This window comes from Leuresthes tenuis, unplaced genomic scaffold, assembly GCF_036924035.1.
Source record: "Leuresthes tenuis unplaced genomic scaffold, fLeuTen1.0.hap1 SCAF_18, whole genome shotgun sequence".
Lineage (NCBI taxonomy): Eukaryota > Metazoa > Chordata > Actinopteri > Atheriniformes > Atherinopsidae > Leuresthes > Leuresthes tenuis.
Genome location: NW_027325372.1, coordinates 4585573 through 4605935, shown reverse-complemented (window position 1 = coordinate 4605935; position 20363 = coordinate 4585573). Strand labels below are relative to the sequence as shown.

General features: G+C 38.5%; 1 protein-coding gene and 1 long non-coding RNA gene across 4 annotated transcripts in view; both read left to right on the top strand.

Annotated features, from left to right (window-relative positions):
• LOC140274630 (DLA class I histocompatibility antigen, A9/A9 alpha chain-like) overlaps nucleotides 1-20363 on the top strand; it is a 424015-nt gene that overhangs the window by 370565 nt on the left and 33087 nt on the right. For 2 of the 3 annotated variants that reach the window (XM_072369995.1, XM_072369997.1), the window contains exons 1-2: nucleotides 17859-17980; nucleotides 18814-19080. In XM_072369995.1, coding sequence (XP_072226096.1) covers nucleotides 17929-17980; nucleotides 18814-19080 — 319 coding nt within the window. In that variant the 5' untranslated portion in view covers nucleotides 17859-17928. Of the gene's footprint in view, nucleotides 1-1118; nucleotides 1214-17858; nucleotides 17981-18813; nucleotides 19081-20363 lie in introns of those variants that run through there. The other variant, XM_072369996.1, reaches the window with a different exon arrangement.
• LOC140274633 (uncharacterized) lies at nucleotides 3894-4250 on the top strand. Its single transcript, XR_011908364.1, has 2 exons — nucleotides 3894-4024; nucleotides 4155-4250. It is a non-coding gene; the product is annotated as an uncharacterized lncRNA (long non-coding RNA).

Sequence of the window (20363 nt, the reverse complement as noted above, 5' to 3'; positions counted from 1 at the left end):
TTCCCCAGACATCAGCCGCAGTTCATCATCTCGTCCAACACAAACAAAAGAGCAGCATGTGTCATCATACATTCTCAAACATACTCAAAATACCCACTGCAACCAAACACCTGCAGCAGGAAGCAGCACTGAGAGCTTTCTGCATCCACGTGTTAAAACCTGCTAAATTCATTTGTAAATTCCCATTGATGCCTTATCAGATATGAATGCATAAAATCTGGTGAACTGTGTCAGAGTTTGAAGAAATTAATGCCTAAGATTTTGCTTGTTTTTCATTCATATTCATTTAAAAGCAAATAGAGGCAATGATTCAAGTTTTTTAAGAAAACAGATAAAAACAAACATAACCATAATAATGTAATTCACATTTCACCCTCAAGGAAATGCTCCAGACTACCTTGAGCCTCTGGGTGTTTAACCAAAGAGAGATGATGGGTGGATGACATGTGGATAGTTTGATCAGGTTCTTTATACTTCAGTGAAATTCTGCTTGTAGTTTAATAGTGTCCAGTTGTGCAAGAATATGAGTGTCTGCAGTCACAACAAGTCAGTGTTAAAATCATATCTGCATGGAGTGTGAATGGAAGCTTTTCTCTCTACTTTAAGACCAATGAATGAACGAACGCATACTATTGCTCTGTTAACACATAGCTACTTGCAGCTATAGGAGAGCTGACGGAGGGAATTCTACACCCACCTCTGCTGGGACGACTTCATGGACACGCATGGCTGCAGCACAGCTCATTCACTCCGGTAAGAACGTCCATCTTACTCAAAGTCGTCGTTCACATTGTCAAAATTTGATAAATATCCTGCCATGTTAAACAAAACTAGCAGTAGCAAACTCCGTGTGAAGTTAGCCGACTGTCACAGAGCAAGGAGTAAATAAACTGTGCTCCAGGGGGGCGTGTGGATGAAGTCGTCCCAGTAGAGTGCCTGTGTAGAAATCCCTCCGTTGGCATAGAGTTCCCCTTTAGACAAATAGAAAGATAGAATTATTGTTGGTGTTAAATAAAAAACTAAATAAGTCTATTTTTGGCCCTGTTTCAGATGCTGGGTGTACGTCAGAACTGGACACACCCCATTGAGATCTTTAAAACACCGTCAGGAAACATCAGACTGTTCAGATCAGTTCTTCAGCTTCATTCCAACTATCCGAACAGGATGAAGGGGATAATTACACTACTCCTCCTCTGTAATGCTGCAACCGCAGGTAGGAACATTTTACAAATTTAAAGGGTATATAATATTCTAATGTATGTAATTACTCTGCTAGAGTAGCTTTTTCTAGAGCTAAACAAAGTAGCTCATGGTGCTGCATTTGCTCAAGTGTATAAATGTGGCAGCTCAGAATAACCCAAGAGAACTCTATAAGCTAAAGAGATTCATGTATTCATTTTGTATTAATTCCGTATATTCATATGTAAATGCGGACATGATTAATACAACATACAGTGTTTGAATTAACTACGTTCTCTTTGTCCAGCGAAATACAGAATGGACTTTGATAATTTGCTATGGCCTGGATCCCCAAATGTCCCTGGATTTGTAGTGACGGCAGCAATTCAGGGAGTTTTAGTGTTTTACAATGACATCAATGCAACAGCAGAAACAGTTACACATGACTGGGTGAGGAAATTGAGAAAGGAAAATAGAGAAGAATGGGACACATTACAAGAGAACTGCTTGGATTACAGACACACCCTCAAAGATGAAACTGACAGTTTTAATCAGGACACAGGACAAGCAGAAGGTATGTTACTGGCTTTTTTTATTGTTGTTTGTTTAGGCTTTTTTGGTTTTTGTTAGATTTATGCATCTGCATCTCTTTATTTTCATATTAAATGTTTATAACTGAAGTTTCACTAAACATAAGTGAGTGTGAAATATTACTGGTTGGTTACCAGAGCAGGACTAACATTTATTACAGCGCAAAAATGTTTGACTTTGGTTCATCTTCTTTGAATTCTACTGATCTTTAGTATTGTTTTTCTGTTTCTTTTGTAATAACTTGTGTCAGTCTTTCTTATTATACATGTAACGTCACACGTTTGATGAATTGTTTTTCTGATCAACAGATAATAAATGCTTTTGACAACTTAGCAATTTATTTATTTTATTTTAACCAATTGCTTTTAGATTTTTACATATTAGCAAATGCTAGTGTGCTAGTATATGTGCAAAATCAAAATTGAACATGGAAAGCATTATTATTTTCACCATCAAAAATGACAAACTGGTAAAGAAGTGTAAATTTCATGTGATTCTTTGATGATTAATTGCAGAGAAAAAAACGTGACAAGAATAATCCCTCATTTTCTGTCTCTCTCAGGTGCTCCCATTATCCAGCAAACTATTGCCTGTGAGTGGGACAATGAGACAGATAAGGTGAATGGTTATATGGACTATGGTAACAACGGAGAGGATTTCATCTCGTTTGACATGGATACGCAGACTTGGATAATTTCAGATGCAAAAGCTGAAGCTATTAAAAAACAGTGGGATGCAAATGAAGTCCGTAATGGTTTCTGGAAGGGCTACCTCACCACAACTTGTCTTTTGTTCATAAAGACTTTTTTGAGTTATGGGAAGAGCTATCTGACTAGAAAAGGTAAAGTAAAATGGTCTGATTTTCTTTTATATCTATTTCTTGATTTTACTCTTTTCCTTTGTCAGAGATGACTGTAAACATGAATATTCTGTCAGGAACCAACTCAAAGCATGTATCACAACTGTTCTACACAGTCTTTTACTCTGTTGGTCCTTCCTTTTCAATCCTTTCCAAAGAAATAGTTTAGTAGGCTTAGTGGTGCAGGATTTAATATGAGCACAAGACCAACGCAGCCACCAGGAAATATGTTGCTGTTGTACTTATCTTGAAAGTATTCTATATTCTGTATTTCAAAATTAGCTCTTCACTGTGCGAGCTGCCTTTGGTGCCTTTGCCACCTTGTCCAGTGTGTTCTCCTGTACAAAACTACTCTTGTCCTCCTAATGGAGCTTCTTGAACTGTTTTACCTGTGTTATATCCACTCACAGGTGTTTTGTCTTTGGTTTCACACAGAAGCAACTTGATTAAGACCAGCCAAATATCTGGTTAGGGTTAGGAAATAAAACAACGTTATTAATGTGTCAAATACAAGCCCAGCCATAAACTGTTGACGTATTTTCCTTCAGACAGGGCTGATTAAAGTTGATGCAAGGTTAATAAAGAAAGATTTACACACAAACCATCTCTCCAGATCCTCCTTCGGTGTCTCTCCTCCAGAGGACTCCCTCCTCTCCAGTCACCTGCCATGCTACAGGTTTCTACCCTGACAGAGCCCTGATATTCTGGAGGAGAGATGGAGAGGAGATTCATGAAGGCGTTGAACATGGAGAGATCCTCCTCAACCATGATGAATCCTTCCAGATGAGTGTAGACCTGAAAGTTTCATCAATCTCAGCTGAAGACTGGAAGAGGTACGACTGTGTGTTTCAGCTCTCTGGTGTTCAAAATGTCACAGAACTGAACAAAGACTCGATCAGAACTAACTTCAGAAAGAAAGAAGGTAAGAAAAATAATTTAATGTATGAGACACATACTATATAGACTGCACTATATTCTTATAACTAAGTGATAAACAGTTTGTAAAAACAGCTAAAAAACCTGCTTTATCTACATGTTTGTTTCCTGAACAGACATACTCTCTGAGGTCAGCATTGCCACCATTGCCACGATGGCCGTTGTTATTGTCATCATCGTTGCTACTTTAGGATCCATTGCTATCAAAAAGAAGAATAATGGTAAGAGAGTCAAAGAGCTGATAATATTCACATGGAAAAAGAAGTCAAGAGGGGAGGTACAAGACTCCGTTAGATTGTGTCTACTCAGTGAAGACATAAGAAAAACTTAAGAGAGATTGTGTTTATTTATCATTTCTTATGGTGGGAGTAATATTCAGTGGTAATAATTGTAAAACTAAAAAACATTTGTCCTTCCATTTTCCAGACAGAACCATTCTAGAGAGATCCTCTACACCATGTAAGCAGAACTTACACATATCCTACTATATCTGACCTGGATGTATTTGAAAAGGTCCTAATAAAGTTGTAATAAAGTGTAAATTCGGTCCAGGATTAGTGGACTAACAGTGTGTTTTGGACCCCTACAGCTTCTGACACCATCTCTCTCTGAGAGACTCGTTGACCAGACCCAGAGACAAGATTGATGAACGCAGCATCCTGCACTGATGTCACACATTTGGACATCCTCTCAAAATAACTCGAAATACTTTTTTCTTTTTGCTGATTCTTCGTTAAGGATCCAATATGCTTTTTGAGGTTGAACTAACTCACAGAAGTAAGAAGAGCAAATACTACTTTTATGTTAGAAATTTGTTAGAGGGAAGCTAAATGTGTTAAATTGTGTCAGTTTTGGACTTTTGTTAAAATCGATAAAAGTTTGAATAGTATTTTGCATAATCAGAGCTTTTTTATGTAATAATCAAATTATTATCCAGAAATATACCAAGTGAAATATATTTTCATATTTCAATGCATCATAAATTGTTTAATTAAACCGTAAAACTTTGTCTTTACTTTATTTACACAATCAGAATCGTGCATTACATCAGGCCTCTTCAAATGGTGGCCCCCAACTTCCATGTGTCCCAGCATATCGTTCTGACAGAATAAATTAGTAGATATCTAAAAATCAGAAGCCTTCAGACATTTCTACATTGATGGAATAAATTCTTACAGTAGTACGGACTATGAATGCAACACTGGGTTACCATAGAAACATTATACCCATAATGCAGCACGTAATTGTGTTTTGAAGTCTTTTTCCACCTCAAAATGAAAAATTGAAAACGAAAACTGTAGATTTAACTCTGCCTGGACGGACAAATACTTGTTTCTTTTACCGTCGCATTCAAACGCAAACCGATGTGTTTAATATGTAATGAGTGCGTGGCGGTGTTAAAAGATCACAATGTGCAGAGGCACCACATCGAGAAACACCAAACTTTCAGCCCAAGTAGAGCTACAGCAGCATCCCTCAAAGAAGCAAAGTCCATTTACAGACTCGGGAACCGCACTGCATGCTGTCCAAGATGAGGTTATAAATGATGACAAAATTTAAACAAGTGTGACATCTGCCATAAAAAATGTACCTCTGTCAGACACTTTCGCAGAATTGAAATTCATGCAACAGATGTGTTTGAGATGCTGCTGGAGGACCTGAAGGAAGCGGATGTTATGGTCTGTAGCTGTGGACGAGTCCACAGACAAAACTGATACCGCACAACAGTGAAAATATGTCCGTTCGAGTTTTACCTGCTACTTACGAGTCAAAAATCTGTCATGATTTATGCTTTGGTTCATGTCTTGGCTCGTCATTTCCTGTTTTATTTTGAAATAACTAACTTCCTCTCGTTTCAGGTACCTTGCCTTTCCTCCTGTGTCAAGTGTCTGATTGTCTTCCCTGATTCCCAAAGTGTTTCCACCTGTTCCCCTTGGTCCCTCGTGCTCAAATACTCTGCGTCTCCCTTGTTTTGTGCCAGTATGTTTTCTCTTCCTATGAGCTTCGTGACGCGCCTCTTGAGCCATAGTTTCCACGAGCCTGCAGTGAGCGATCCTCCTGCAGAGCTGTCTTTGTTTGTTAACTTATTCATAGTTTATTTATTTACCACGGTAAGTTCCATAGCCTGTTTTGTTCCTCCCTTTTGGAGTGATTTTGATTTGTTAGCGTTTCATAGAAACCTCCGTTAGTGGAGCGAGTTGTGTTCTATCACGCCTCCGTTAAAGGAGCGCTTTAAGTTTAAAGTTTCATAGTGCCTCGGTTTTTAAGAGAGCGTCCTTTGTTTTAAATCCGCCTCAATAGGAGAGCGTGAGTTTATATTTGGTTATCGTTCATAGCTTTTCTGTTTTCCTCCTGGCATTCCGGTCTAATTCCGGACTTTGTTCAGAAGCAGCACTGTTTCACAATGTTTACTCTAAATCTGTAACTAAAAACCTTTCCGTTTTGATATGGTTCAGTTAAACAGATGAACTTCTCGGGTAACTTTTAATGTTTAACACTTCATCTCTCAGCAGAGTTCAAAGAATAACAATACACTGTATGTTGTGGTTTCACAGCACCATTTAAGTTGCATTAATGATGGCTAATGTGGAATAATGTCTGGAATAATGGAAACTGAGCATTTATGGAAGCTTAGAAAGAAGCCAGAAATATTCAACAAAAACTTTAAGAAAGTGTTTGACTGCAACTAACAAATGCTGATGATTAGAATAAAATTTGATATGTTAAACCCCAAAAATAAAGTATTTGTACTGCAGTTTAAATGTCTAATCTACTAAACAAAGAGGAAACTGTTCATTTAAACTAGAAGCAGGTTCCAGTTAAACCAGTTTTTGTTTTTACAAGGAAAGCTGAGACTGAGCCAAGAGGAAGAGAAGCAGGCTGCAAATTTTTGATGGGTGAAAAAAAAACAAAACAATGTCTCCTCCTCACAGGTGTGGTATCAAACTTACATGACATAAGAACAAGAGAGCCTTAAATCAAACCACAAGTTCTCCATGACGATATGTTTTAAAAAAATTGTCAAATGTGGCCCTACGCAATCTGTCTGCTCGTTGAACGCCGTCACGCTGTTGTCGGCTTATCAAGGGGAGATTTTGGAGGAGATGGGCCGACAGTTGGATTCAGGGGTCCCGAACCTGGCGCTGTGGGACGAAATCTATCTTATCCCCCAAGCCTATGTGGCATGCTGAAATGGCTGCCCAGCATCCGTTAGTATACTGCTTTATGAATGGAGTGCGCCGGAAACTTCCAGTTTCCAGGCCTATGGTGCCATTATGGGACTTGGCTGTTGTGTTAGACGCTCTCGACGCCCATTTGAACCTTTGGAGGGGGTGGGTCTGAAGTTTTTGTCACTCAAGACCGCTCTCCTCCTTGCTTTGACTACTGCGAAGCGAGTGAGGGATTTATAGGCGCTGTCAACCCGGCCGCCTTGCTTGCAGTTTGCGCCGGGCTTGTCTAAGGTGTGTTTACGGCCTAATCCGGCGTTCATACCTAAAGTGGTGGAATCTGCTTACAGATGCCCCACGGTGGAGTTGAAGGCTTTTCACCCACCGCCGTTTGGGTCAGCAGAGGAGAGCAGATTGAACACTCTGTGCCCTGTGCGTGCGTTACACGTGAATGTGGACAGGACAGCCAGCTTCCGGGGAACCGATCAGCTGTTTGTGTCTTGGGCCACAAAGGGAAGCCTCTGTCCCGACAGAGGCTGTCTCGTTGGATTGTGGAGGCTATATTGCTATCTTACAGGTGCAGGGGGCTGCAGGTTTGAAAGCACACTCCACCAGGAGCATGGCTACGTCATGGGCTCTATTTAAAGGAATTAGGGTGGAGGACATTTGTGCGGCGGCGAGTTGGGCTTCACCGCACACTTTCGTGAGATTCTATAGGTTGGATGTCTCAGGTCCATCTCTGGCTCACGCAGTGCTGGAGTCTGGTGCTTCAGAAACTGGTTGATGCCATCCCGGTCTGGGTCAGGAGCCAGGTCACTTCGGGAGATTATGCATTCCGGGAGTGGTCTATATCTCCCATAGTGAAACACTCAACGAAGTTAGAAAGAGAACGTTGGGTTACTTAGCGTAATCCCTGGTTCTTTGATAACAGAGTGAGGTGTTTCACCAACAATTCCCTCCTTGCATGGATGAGGCAAGAAACCGATAAGAATGACCCGGGCCGGGCGGTCGACCGTGGTATATAGAGGGGGCGGCCCTTCCCCACATGTCTGACCTATCTGTCAGAGACAGATGTTGTGTCATTGGAGCTTCCATAATGGTCTCGCCAGAAGCGATTCCCATAGTGAAACACCTCACTCTGTTATCAAAGAACCAGGGATTACGTTAAGTAACCCAACGTTATTGTTTGATGACAACAGCTTGCTGTTTTGGAATAATTTATGTTAGCATGTTCAGGTCAAATCTTATGAAGTTTTCATTATTGCAGCCAAATTGACTAAAACTTTTGAAAGCTCCAGTTTCATCATCCCAATGACATCATTCATCCTCTGAAAAATAAACACCAGAAGAACAGAAACTGCAGTAAACAGCAGTGTTGGTCATCTTACTTTAAAAAAGTAATTAGTTACAGTTACAAATTACTTCTCCCAAAAAGTAATTGAGTTAGTAACTCAGTTGCCCCATTGTAAGAGTAATTAGTTACTCAGCAAAGTAACTGATGTTATTTTTCATGTTCTATTATGTTCTAGAACATCTAACAAAGATGTTTATATGAACTGTTTGAGGAATAAAAACACTGTATACAGTATTTTAGAACATTTGATATTTAGTTGAACTCAATAAATCGCAGCCTGCCGTGTTAGCATGTGTTGATGTGAGCTGCTTCATAAGATTCGAGTTGCTTTAGGCAGACGTGGATAAAGTCTTGTTTCCAGGACATTTCTTGCCTTTAATTAGAATGAGTGAGAAGTAGTGCCGGTACTACCAGTTTGAGGAAGCTACCTTTGAATTCCCATGGCTCGTCGCCATTGTTGCTGTCTTGTTGTGTTTGGCAGTCAGAGCGTGCAGTGAGACATCATTGCATTTGCAACGGTGTCATCATCCCCACCCCTGCTCTCTCCAGGCAGCTGTGATAGATAGATAGATAGATAGATACTTTATTGATCGCAAAGGAAATTCGAGCATCCAGAAGCAAAAAAGTGACATAACATACATTAGGGTCTATACAAAAACTATTACAAAACTAAGAAGTAACTGTAGAAATAAAATGTTTTGTACAATATAAACTATTTGAAAATTTAAAGTGACCATAGCAGAAGTACCATCACTGTGAGCTGTTGTACAGCCTGATGGCCAGAGGGACAAAGGAGTTTTTGATGAGGTTTTGAGTCTGTTGGTGGAGCAGGATTGAGACAGCAGTCTGCCACTGAACACACTCCTCTTCCCTATGAAGGTGTTGTCCAGTATGGACAGCAGTTTGTCCAGGGTCCTTCTCTCTGCCACTGTCACCAAAGAGTCCAGCTCTGTGCCCACCAGCTCTCCTCACCAGTCTGTCCAGTCGGGCACTCTTCTTGCTGCTACCTCCCCAGCAAACCACAGCGTAGAAGAGGACGCTGGCCACAACCGACTGGTAAAACATCTGCAGCAGTTTTTTGCAGATGTTGAAGGACCCCAGCCTTCTCAGGAAGCACAGACGGCTCTGCCCTGTGAACAGAGTCTATGTTTGCTGTCCAGTCCAATCTGTCATCCAGCTGCAGCCCCAAATATTTGTACGTCCGGACCACCTCCACATCGACCCCCTCGATGGACACAGGTTGGAGCTGTGGTTTCTTCCTTCTGAAGTCCACCACCATCTCCTTAGTCTTGAAGGTGTTCAGCTGTGGGCGGTTGGACCTGCACCACCCCACAAAGTCCTCAACCAGGCTCCTGTACTCCCCCTCGCGTCCATCCTTGACACAGCCAACTATCGCAGTGTCATCTGAATATTTCTGCATGTGGCAGAGCCCAGAAGAGGACGGGAGAGAGCACAGTCCAAACCTGACACCTTGCGCTTCATTTAACCAAATTATAGTAACGCACCACTTCACATTCTTAGTAACGGCAACGACGTTGCAACAATGGGAAAAATATTTAATTAGATTACTCTTTACTGAAAAAGATAATGCCATTAGTAACGCTGTTGTTACCAACATTGGTAAACAGTGAGTGTCGGGTCTAAAGTCAAAGCTTTCAGTGTTTTGTTAACACTTTGGATCAATGTTACCCTAAGAAGGTCACAACCAAATCTGATGTCTAAACAACATTGAACCAACATTTAAATGTTAGATCTACGTAGGTTATCTATAACCCATATGAATATGAGGTTGAAATAAACTGATTACAGTTAATGAATTCCACTAACTGAAATTAACTGAGCAACAACGACAAAAATCTGACAAAGACTAAGTAAAACCATCCATCCATTTTCTATACCTGCTTAATCCAACTCATGGTTGCAGGGTGGCTGGAGCCTATCCCAGCTGTCATTGGGTGAGAGGCAGAGTACAACCTGGACACGTCACCAGTCCAGTTTAGATTTCTGATGATACATTAAATTGTGTTTTTATGTTTCCTCCAGCTCTGTCTGAGCTGCTTCCACACTTACCAGATGAGCTAACTTCTGCACTTTATTATTTCAGTCAGATAGAATTGAGCTGTACCATATGCTTTACATATTAGATAGTTAGAATATGTGTTTTAGCAAAGCTTGATACTTTGAAAATATCTGTTTTTCAGTGGATGAACAGAACAGAGACCATTTTAATGCCAAGGCAGCTTCTGTTTCACCCACTTCATTGCAGAAGATAACTCTGATTTCAAATATCTAAGCGATGCATCTACCTAATATTTTTAAATGTTAGTTATATATACCCTTACCAGTTGATTCAATATCAGCTGCAGCTGTGTGGCAGCAGCAGGAATGGAGGCCTTAGCGAGGGAAGTTCATGTAACATATTGTATTTTGTGTTTCATTTTTGTAGCAGGGCCTTTATGCTAGAAAGATGTAATTGGGTAATGGGGAGCCAGTGTTCCAGTTGAGATTTATGTTGAGCAATGATCCTGTACTAATTTGACAAATTTAAAAAAAAGAAGACTCAGAAAAGAGAGTGGAACAAAAGCCTGAAGTGTTGTATTCTGTATCTCAATTGATAAGAAATTAAAAGGCTTTGGCGCCCCCTGGTGGTTTACCTCAAATAATCTTCAATGGGAAATGCAGTTTATTGGGTAAGAAATATCAAAGATAACTTAGAATGCATATCAATGCAGCATGACAACAAATGAATGTATTCAGTGTGTCTTCCCAGTAAGACTCCCATTTCACTGTACAACCTTAAGGACGCATGTTGGCTTCAGCAGTTATTTAGTCATGAGAGGAGGTTCAACAGTGTGTTTCAGCTTTCTGGAGTCAAAAAGACTTAATCACCACTCAGGATAAAACAGTGATCAGAGCCAACATAGAAAAAAGTCAAAATCCCAGATAACAAGAGTAAAACACAGATATTCAACATGACTTTTTGATACTGGAGAGGGACTGTTGTGTTTTAATTTACTTTCTAAATGTGTGAGCTCCTCTGATGAAAGTATTAAGATTGAACTAATTTACTTTAAAATGGGTCGATGTTCTGACAATATCAGCGATGTCAGAAGATTTTTGTTTTTCATAAACTGTAAGTCACAGAAAACTTCCTCTCATCTTGAAGGTATTTCATTTGATCCTTCTTTTCCCACAATGCAACTCGGTTGTATTTTTCACTATGACATCACATTGTTGTTTCATACATAACAGCATTCAGATATGATGCATTTTTGTCTCTCCTTTTCTTATGAAATAACTAAACCATATAACTTTTATTTATAAATTAAAAACATGTTCAGACAAAGCACAATTATAGATCACTTTGTGAAGCTTGAACTAAAAACTATTCAAATGTGTTTAACATGTAAAAAGTTTAGTATTTCCATTAGATTTCTCATTATGTTGGAATTTTTCACATTTAGCATATTAATATTAATCATAAGCACAACACAAACAATAAAAGGATATTTTGTTGTCTAATAGCTTCATTTAAGGGGTTTTATGATGGTTGAGTGCTGACAGAGAGATCTGACAGACACACTGGAGGGCCTGAAAATAAGACATTAAAAGTTAATCTACTGACAATTTAAATGAGTTAGTTCAAGAAAGCCTCGAAAAATTTTTTTACTTTGAGGACAGTGGAAAAAGGTTGAGATGAAACCAGGAGAAAGAGCAACAGTCTCATGGCAAAAATGTGATATATGATCATAGTTGATAAGTTAATTCATTGATCCACATCCACAGACACGGTTTACACTGAACTGGAAAGAGCAACAAGAAACAGCAAATGACGCTTGAAAGAAAAAACTCCTCTTGTGGACAAACCAAACCACTACAATCATTGGGTCAAGAAGAAAGAAAGGAGTCGCAGTTCTCAGTAACGAGTTTTCTTTCTTTTATTTACCAGGACAGCGTTACACGGAGGGATTAAGCAGCGGTACCAACACGATCTTTCAGGGAAACTTGAAAAATGAAATGAAGATAAGGTTTGCCAGACGGAAACTTAAAGGGTTTATTGTAATATAAATAAAAACCACAGCAATGCTGGAGAAACATGAAACTAAATAATAAAAAAAAAACTAAACTAAACTGTACAAAACTCAGAAGCAAAAGTATGGAGACGCGGAAAAACATGGGCTTAAAGACGTTGAGAATCTGACAAAGACTGAGAGTAACTGAGAGACTAAATACTGTGGGGAGTGTGATTGGTGATAGAGAACAGCTGATGGGAATTAACACAGACTACGGGAGTGGAGCTGAGGAAAACAGGAAATAGCAAGACTCAACTAATAATAAACTAAACAGACTAACCAGAAAAAAACAAAATTACAAGACAGAATTTCGTGACAGAAAATAACTGTTTATTTCACATATCACACTACAGAATTTTTTAAATGAAGAAATAAATGTTCATTTTATACAGTGATGCCAAATAAGAATTCTATGCATCTGACCAATGATTCAAAATGTCAGTATCCGTCTGTGTCTTTATCAGGTACAAGTGAAGTCAACAGTGAACTCCAAATGAACAAAACAGGTATTTTTCGATTTTCCTGCTCAACAGCCAAACCACCAGCACTTCATGCCTGGTTCCACAAGACTTACGTCGTTTATCATTACCTGAGATGTGAGAAAGTTGTGTTGGGAAAGACAAGAACTGGATTTCAACAAGCCGATATGAAGATTTGCTGTATTTTCTGTGTATTTCACACACACTAAATATCCATTTTGATTGCAGGTTGTAACACAGCAAAACATGGAAAATACAAAGGGGGGCAAATACTTAAGCCATTGTACATAATGACCACATTAAGCGCTAAATCATAACAAAAATGGTTCACAACAGAAAAAAAAAATGTTGGTGAGAACATTCTGAAAGGATTCACACAATGTTCAGGTGGTCTAAACATTTCTTTATCAGTTTTGTTTGCAATTTAGTTTAAGACTTGCAGAGAGATAGATGTTCATTGCTGTGTGAAAGGAAAATACTCTTAATGGAAAGTTTGCCTCAGGTGAAAACTCCTTATCCTCCTACTCCAGAAAACCCCCTCCTCTCCTGTCAGCTGCCATGCTACAGGTTTCTATCCTGACAGAGCTGTGATGTTCTGGACAAAAGATGAAGAGGAGATTCATGAGGGTGTGGACATTGGAGAAATCCTCCTTAACCATGATGGAACGTTCCAGATGAGAGTTTACCTTAATGTCACACCACTCACACCGAAACAATGAGGTATAACTGCGTGTTTCAGCTCTTCGGTGTCAAAGACGACATTATTTAAAAAACTGGACAAAGCAGCCATCCGTAATTGAATCAGAATTTATACCATCAATGATCAATTAACTTTTTCTGGAAATCATTTTCTCAGCACTTGCGTGTGTTAGTTATAGATTCGGTTTGGTGTTAAAAAAGGACAAACTGGATATATTTAATTGAAAAAAAAAAACCTTATGCGGGCTCTGCACCGAGCCGTGAAGAAGGAGCTGAGCCAGAAGGCGAAGCTCTCGATTTACCGGTCAATCTACGTTCCTACCCTCACATATGGTCCCGAGCTGTGGGAAGTGACCGAAAGAAGGAGATCGCGGATACAAGCGGCCGGAATGTGTTTCCTCCGCAGGGTGTCTGGGCTCTCCCTTAGAGATAGGGTGAGAAGCTCAGTCATCCGGGAGCAGCTCGAAGTAGAGCCGCTGCTGAATTTCATTGACTCACCTCTAAGCCAGTCTTACTGGGATGTTATTTTAAACAAGTCAGCGATGCATTAGTGGAAGGTGCATGAGGGAAATGCCGTCATCAGATGCTGCATGTGCAGCTTATTGGAGGGCTGGCAGTCGATTTGTTGTGATCACTCAGATGTACCTACAGAATTGATTCATTGTGTGGATACATGGTATACTGTACCTGTTTCAGTTAATGCTGGACTACTGTTTGTAACATTTATTAATAATTTGACCTTTTGGGGGTTTGACTGGTCTTGTTTGTTTGTTTTTTAAAACAGTGGAGCCTGGTGGCATGAACATCCCCATCATCACAGCAGCAGTGTCTCTTGCTCTCATCCTCGTGGCTGTCACTGGATATGTGGCTTATAAAAAGAAGAAGGGTGAGAGAGAGAAAATGAAAACATTATCTGCTTAACTGACTCATTCAGTACTTTGATATTTGACTTTGAGTCGCTGCCATTAAAGCAGGAAAAATCATGATAAAAAGGCAATATTGTAAAAATGTCTCAGATGGAGTTTGTCTGTTAAGAAGAAACTGAGGGCAGAGACCTGATTGAGACTGAAAACCTGATCCAGGGAAGGATAAGTCAACAAATTTAATGCATCGCACTGAGTATCTTTACAATAATAAAACTTTTGCCTCTAACATGATGTTGATAAGTGTGTGACTCGTCAGTAAAGAAGCAAATTGTCTGAATGTTTAATGGGAAAACATTTGCCAAAACCAGGTCAAGGGACATGATTTAGTCTTCTTGTTTTTTTTTTCCTGTTTCACACACAGATGGGAGGATGCAGGCTCATGCAGGCAGAAACTAACTTAACTTAGTGATAAGGAGTAAAAAAACTTTACGTACAAGGAAGCAAACAGAAAATAAATAAAGCTCTCTATCGAGTCCAAAAATGCATAAAAGAACATTAAGTTGGGCTCAAAACTAAATATCAAAACAAACAAATTGAAAAGGATGATGTAACAAAGCAAAGTGGTTGAAAAATACTCTTATTATTATTAGAAGATATACCTGATATATGTAAATAGACGTGATACAACATACCTGACAGTTATGAGGCTGAAGCACTCAGTGATAGTGGCTGGACTACAGAGGCTGTGTATTAAGCCACCTGTGCTGCCAAAGTAGTTTAGCAGTTATAAAACATGAAGCAGTTTTGTTCTTTATGGTTTCCTTTGTTGGGGGAGGGAATGAAAGATTTAAAGGCTGCTTATACACATGTTAAAATCAGAGAATCCATAAATGATACCTTGTATAAGGCCGAGTAAAACCTCAAAACCTTATATCAAGTTAAACTGACAATCATAAATGTATATCAAAATCAAATGTGTTGCTTTGTTGTGCAGTCTTCAATAAAATCCCCAGTTTTCAACAGTTAAGTGCACTTACCTGAGCATCCACTGCATGAAGGAACTCACTGTAGATATCAGAGGTCATGTTCTTATCATTAGGTTGTTTGCTGCCTTCCTGGAACAGAGAAGAAAATTAGGGAATTACCACTCATGGGGGACGTTTTTTCAGTTGTATTAGTGTTTTCAGTAAATACTTTTTTTTTTAAACTTTATTATGTGCAGTGAGAATATTTGAACATTGTCAAGTTCAGCTGGTGAAATGCTCCAGTAAACATCAGGAATCTCTGTGTAACTACAGAAGCTGAATCTTCTTGCAACTGGAATTCCACAGAGGTCAGCCGCAGTTCATCATCTCGTCCAACACAAACAAAAGAGCAGCATGTGTCATCATACATTCTCAAACATACCCAAAATACTTTGGGTATGTTTTGAAGACTATGAATTAAGGACAACAACAGCTCTTTCTCTGCATGAACAAGAAAAATGCAACTGCAACAACCCGCAGCAGGAAGCAGCACTGAGAGCTTTCTGCATCCACATGACTAAACCTGCTAAATTCATTTGTAAATTCCCATTGATGCCTTATCAGATATGAATGCATAAAATCTGGTGAACTGTGTCAGAGTTTGAAGAAATTAATGTCTAAGATTTTGCTTTGAACAGTCACAAATGATGTTTTCTGACTGTTCAAAGCTCTGTTTTTCATTCATATTAATTTAAAAGCAAATACAGACAATGATTCAATTTTTTTTAAGAAAAAAGATAAAAACAAACCTAACCATAAGAATGTAATTCACATTTCACCCTCAAGGAAATGCTCCAGACTACCTTGAGCCTGTTGGGTGTTTAACCAAAGAGAGATGATGGGTGGATGGCATGTGGATAGTTTGATCAGGTTCTTTATACTTCAGTGAAATTCTGCTTGTAGTTTAATAGTGTCCAGTTGTGCAAGAATATGAGTGTCTGCAGTCACAAGAAGTCAGTGTTAAAGTCATATCTGCATGGAATGTGAAAGGAAACTTTTCTCTCTGCAGGCCTCCATTAAAGTTAGATGGAAATCAGGTGTTGATAAGATGCCAGAAGTTCTGATCAATGGAAACATCTTCTTTTGCATTCGTCACAGAGTAAAATGGGAAATTCCCTAAGATCGACACAATACAACTCTTGTGATTTGCTCCTGGCCCTCAGATATGATTGCGTTTTTCTAATTTAAAGTTTAAAGGTTAGGTGGTACGGTGTCAGGGTATGTAAGGGAACATCTAGATTAGGACACCAGGATTAATATAATTAATTATCAACTAATGATAACACTGAACTTCCACATCATTACCACTCTGTTATTTCTAGATGAAGAAATATTAAATTTAGCAAGTTTGCAGTCATTATTTCTTTGTTTTTCAGTATAATGACAGATGTATGCATTTGTATTGTGGTATATCTTTGATGTAGAGACTGTGCATCTCCTCACATGCAGTGCTAGAATAAACAGAGGTGCACTCTCTAAACACACTCAGCAAGCAGACTTTGGCACTATTTGAAATTCAGTCCCATTAGATGACCGTGGAGAAAGATCAAGGTCCTGATGCTGTGGGACAATATGCAAGAGAATCTTCCCAACAACCAAAACATATCAGTATTACTGAATAACTGATAACATCAAAAGGTAACCAGATGACTTCTACTATAACCACCTCCTCAACAGTGAGACAGAGTTTTATATTCTAATGTCTCGCTCAGTCTAAACTAAAGTATGTAAAATTAGTATGTAAGAGTAGACAATGATTAAGAAAGAAAGGTGGTTATACAACACAGTACGACTCGTGTTCTTTATGTCTTCACTTGCCCTTGGCTCAACTCCAGCTCTTCAGAGACAGGAGTGCTGATTCAGTTGTTACAGACTTTACGATTTCAAATTGATTCCAACTTTTGAGACATGAGCTTTCAGATCCTTCTGCTCATGAGACTGATCTGAGTTATCCAGCACTGTGGTGTGAGGCTCTGCTGAAAGCTGCTTCATTAGGGGTCAGACTACAGCCAAAGTGCTTAAACTAACGTGTATTTTGACCAAAGTCTGTCTCATACGTCCCAATAAGACCTCAGATATTAAATTGTGTCAATTAGTTAACAAATGGCACAATATGTCTCATTTAAGCAAATAGTCCTTGGAACCCAAAATAAGTGTTGGTGTAAACAGTCATGTTTTGGGTTTTGTTTTTTGTCATGTCTTCTCTTCAGGTTTTAGGTTTATTTCTTGCCATGTTTTTCCTTTCCACATCATTAGGTTCACTCAAGTCACCAGTCTTTGTTTCACAGCTGCACCCCATCTCCATGAACCAAGAAAGAAAGAAAAAAGACTGAGTTGCAGTTTGGGAGGTTTGTTTAAAAGAAAATAACGACTTTAAAGACAAAAAGACTTTAGCAGCAGACAAATTGAGGTGAAGAGATTTAGTGGGCAGGAACAGACTCAAATTACACAGACTCAGCAGAACAGGAAACAAAGAATACTCTTTAGTTTCTGTTAAACATGCGACAGAGAAAATCATAGAGTGAAAGATAGAATCATTGTTGGTGTTAAATAAAAACTAAAGTCCATTTAAAAAAGAAAATAACTAAAAGAATGTTGGCCCTGTTAAACTGGACGCACCTCATTGAGATCTTAACAAAACAATCAGGAAACATCAGACTGTTCAGATCAGTTCTTCAGCTTCATTCTAACTATCCGAACATGATGAAGGGGATAATTACACTACTCCTCCTCTGTAATGCTGCAACTGCAGGTAGGAACATTTTACAAATTTAAATGGTATATAATATTCTAATGTATGTAATTACTCTGCTAGAGAAGCTTTTTCTAGAGCTAAACAAAGTAGCTCATGGTGCTGCATTTGTTCAAGTATATAAATGTGGCAGCTCAGAATAACCCAAGAGAACTGTATAAGCTAAAGAGATTCATGTATTCATGTTGTACCACAGAGTTTAAAGATAATCATCAGACTATTCAGACACATTAAAACTAATGCGGTGTTCTAGAAAGTGAAATTGCTCAGTGTGTGCTGTGAGTTCAAATTTATCAAGTTTGTTCAGTCATTTATGGTTTTAAACTTATAGAAACTAAGCACATCATTTACATTCTATCTATAATAAAGATATGATATATATATGGATAATTTATTCTTTTATATGTGCAATATATGTTTTCCAGTGAAAGTGACAAATTTCCTAAAATGCACAAAGGACTTAAATCTGTAACTTGTTTCAGAGTAAGAAACAAATGCAGTAAGAAATGTTTAAAAAGCTGTAAGAGAGGCAAACAAAATACAGAAACGTTTAAAGGATCTACAGCAGCAGTATTCTGTAAGATTCAACAATCAGCAGATTAACTGGTGACAGGTGAGGGCGTCTGGATAGGATATAAAAGGAGCATCCACCAAAGGTTTAACAGATTTTAAATCAAGTAAATACAATGAAGGCGTCTCTAAAATTGAACAATGAAGTCAGAATATATCTCTCTCTCTACCTCAATATATACATATATATATATATATATATATATATATATAAATGCTGGCATGATGAATACATTTGAATTAACTACGTTCTCTTTGTCCAGTGAAATACAGCTTCGAGATTGATAATTTCCTATGTAATGGATGCCCAAATCTCCCTGGATTTGTAGTGACGGCAGCAATTCAGGGAGTTTTAGTGTTTTACAATGACATCAATGCAACAACAGAAACGGTCACACATGACTGGGTGAGAGAATATATAAAGGAAAATAGAGAAGAATGGGATGCATTACAAGAGGAATGCTTGGATTACAGGCACACCCTCAAAGATGAAACTGACAGTTTTAATCAGGACTCAGGACAAACAGAAGGTATGTTACTGGTTTTTTATTGTTGTTTGTTTAGGCTTTTTTTATTTTTGTTAGATTTATGCATCTGCATCTCTTTATTTTCATATTGAATGTTTATAACTGAAGTTTCACTAAACATAAGTGAGTGTGAAATATTACTGATTGGTTACCAGAGCAGGACTAACATTTATTACAGCGCAAAAATGTTTGACTTTGGTTCATCTTCTTTGAATTCTACTGATCTTTAGTGTTATTATTCTGTTTCTTTTGTAATAACTTGTGTCAGTCTTTCTTATTATACATGTAACGTCACACGTTTTATGAATTGTTTTTCTGATCAACAGATAATAAATGCTTTTGACAACTTAGCAATTCATTTATTTTATTTTAACCAATTGCTTTTAGTTTTTTACATATTAGCAAATGCTAGTGTGCTAGTATATGTGCAAAATTAACATTGAACATGGAAAGCATTATTATTTTCACCATCAAAAACTGACAAACTGGTAAAGAAGTGTAAATTTCATGTGATTCTTTGGCAGTGATGATTAATTGCAGAGCTAAAAACGTGACAAGAATAATCCCTCATCCTCTGTCTCTCTCAGGTGCTCCTATTATCCAGCAAACTATTGCCTGTGAGTGGGACAATGAGACAGATAAGGTGAATGGTTATGTACGGTATGGTAACAATGGAGAGGATTTCATCTCGTTTGACATGGATACACAGACTTGGATAATTTCAGATGCAAAAGCTGAAGCTATTAAAAAACAGTGGGATGCAAATGAAGTCCGTAATGGTTTCTGGAAGGGTTTCCTCACCACAACTTGTCTTTCGTTCATAAAGACTTCTTTGAGTTATGGGAAGAGCTATCTGACTAGAAAAGGTAAAGTAAAATGGTCTGATTTTCTTTTATATCTATTTCTGGATTTTACTCTTTTCCTTTGTCAGAGATGAATGTAAACATGAATATTCTGTCAGGAACCAACTCAAAGCATGTATCACAACTGTTCTACACAGTCTTTTACTCTGTTGGTCCTTCCTTTTCAATCCTTTCCAAAGAAATAGTTTAGTATTCTTAGTGCTGCAGGATTTATGTTTTAATATGAGCACAAGACCAACGCAGCCACCAGGAAATATGTTGCTGTTGTACTTATCTTGAAAGTATTCTATATTCTGTATTTCAAAATGAGTTCTTCACTGTGCGAGCTGCCTTTGGTGCCTTTGCCACCTTGTCCAGTGTGTTCTCCTGTACAAAACTACTCTTGTTCTCATAATGGAGCTTCTTTAACTGTTTTACCTGTGT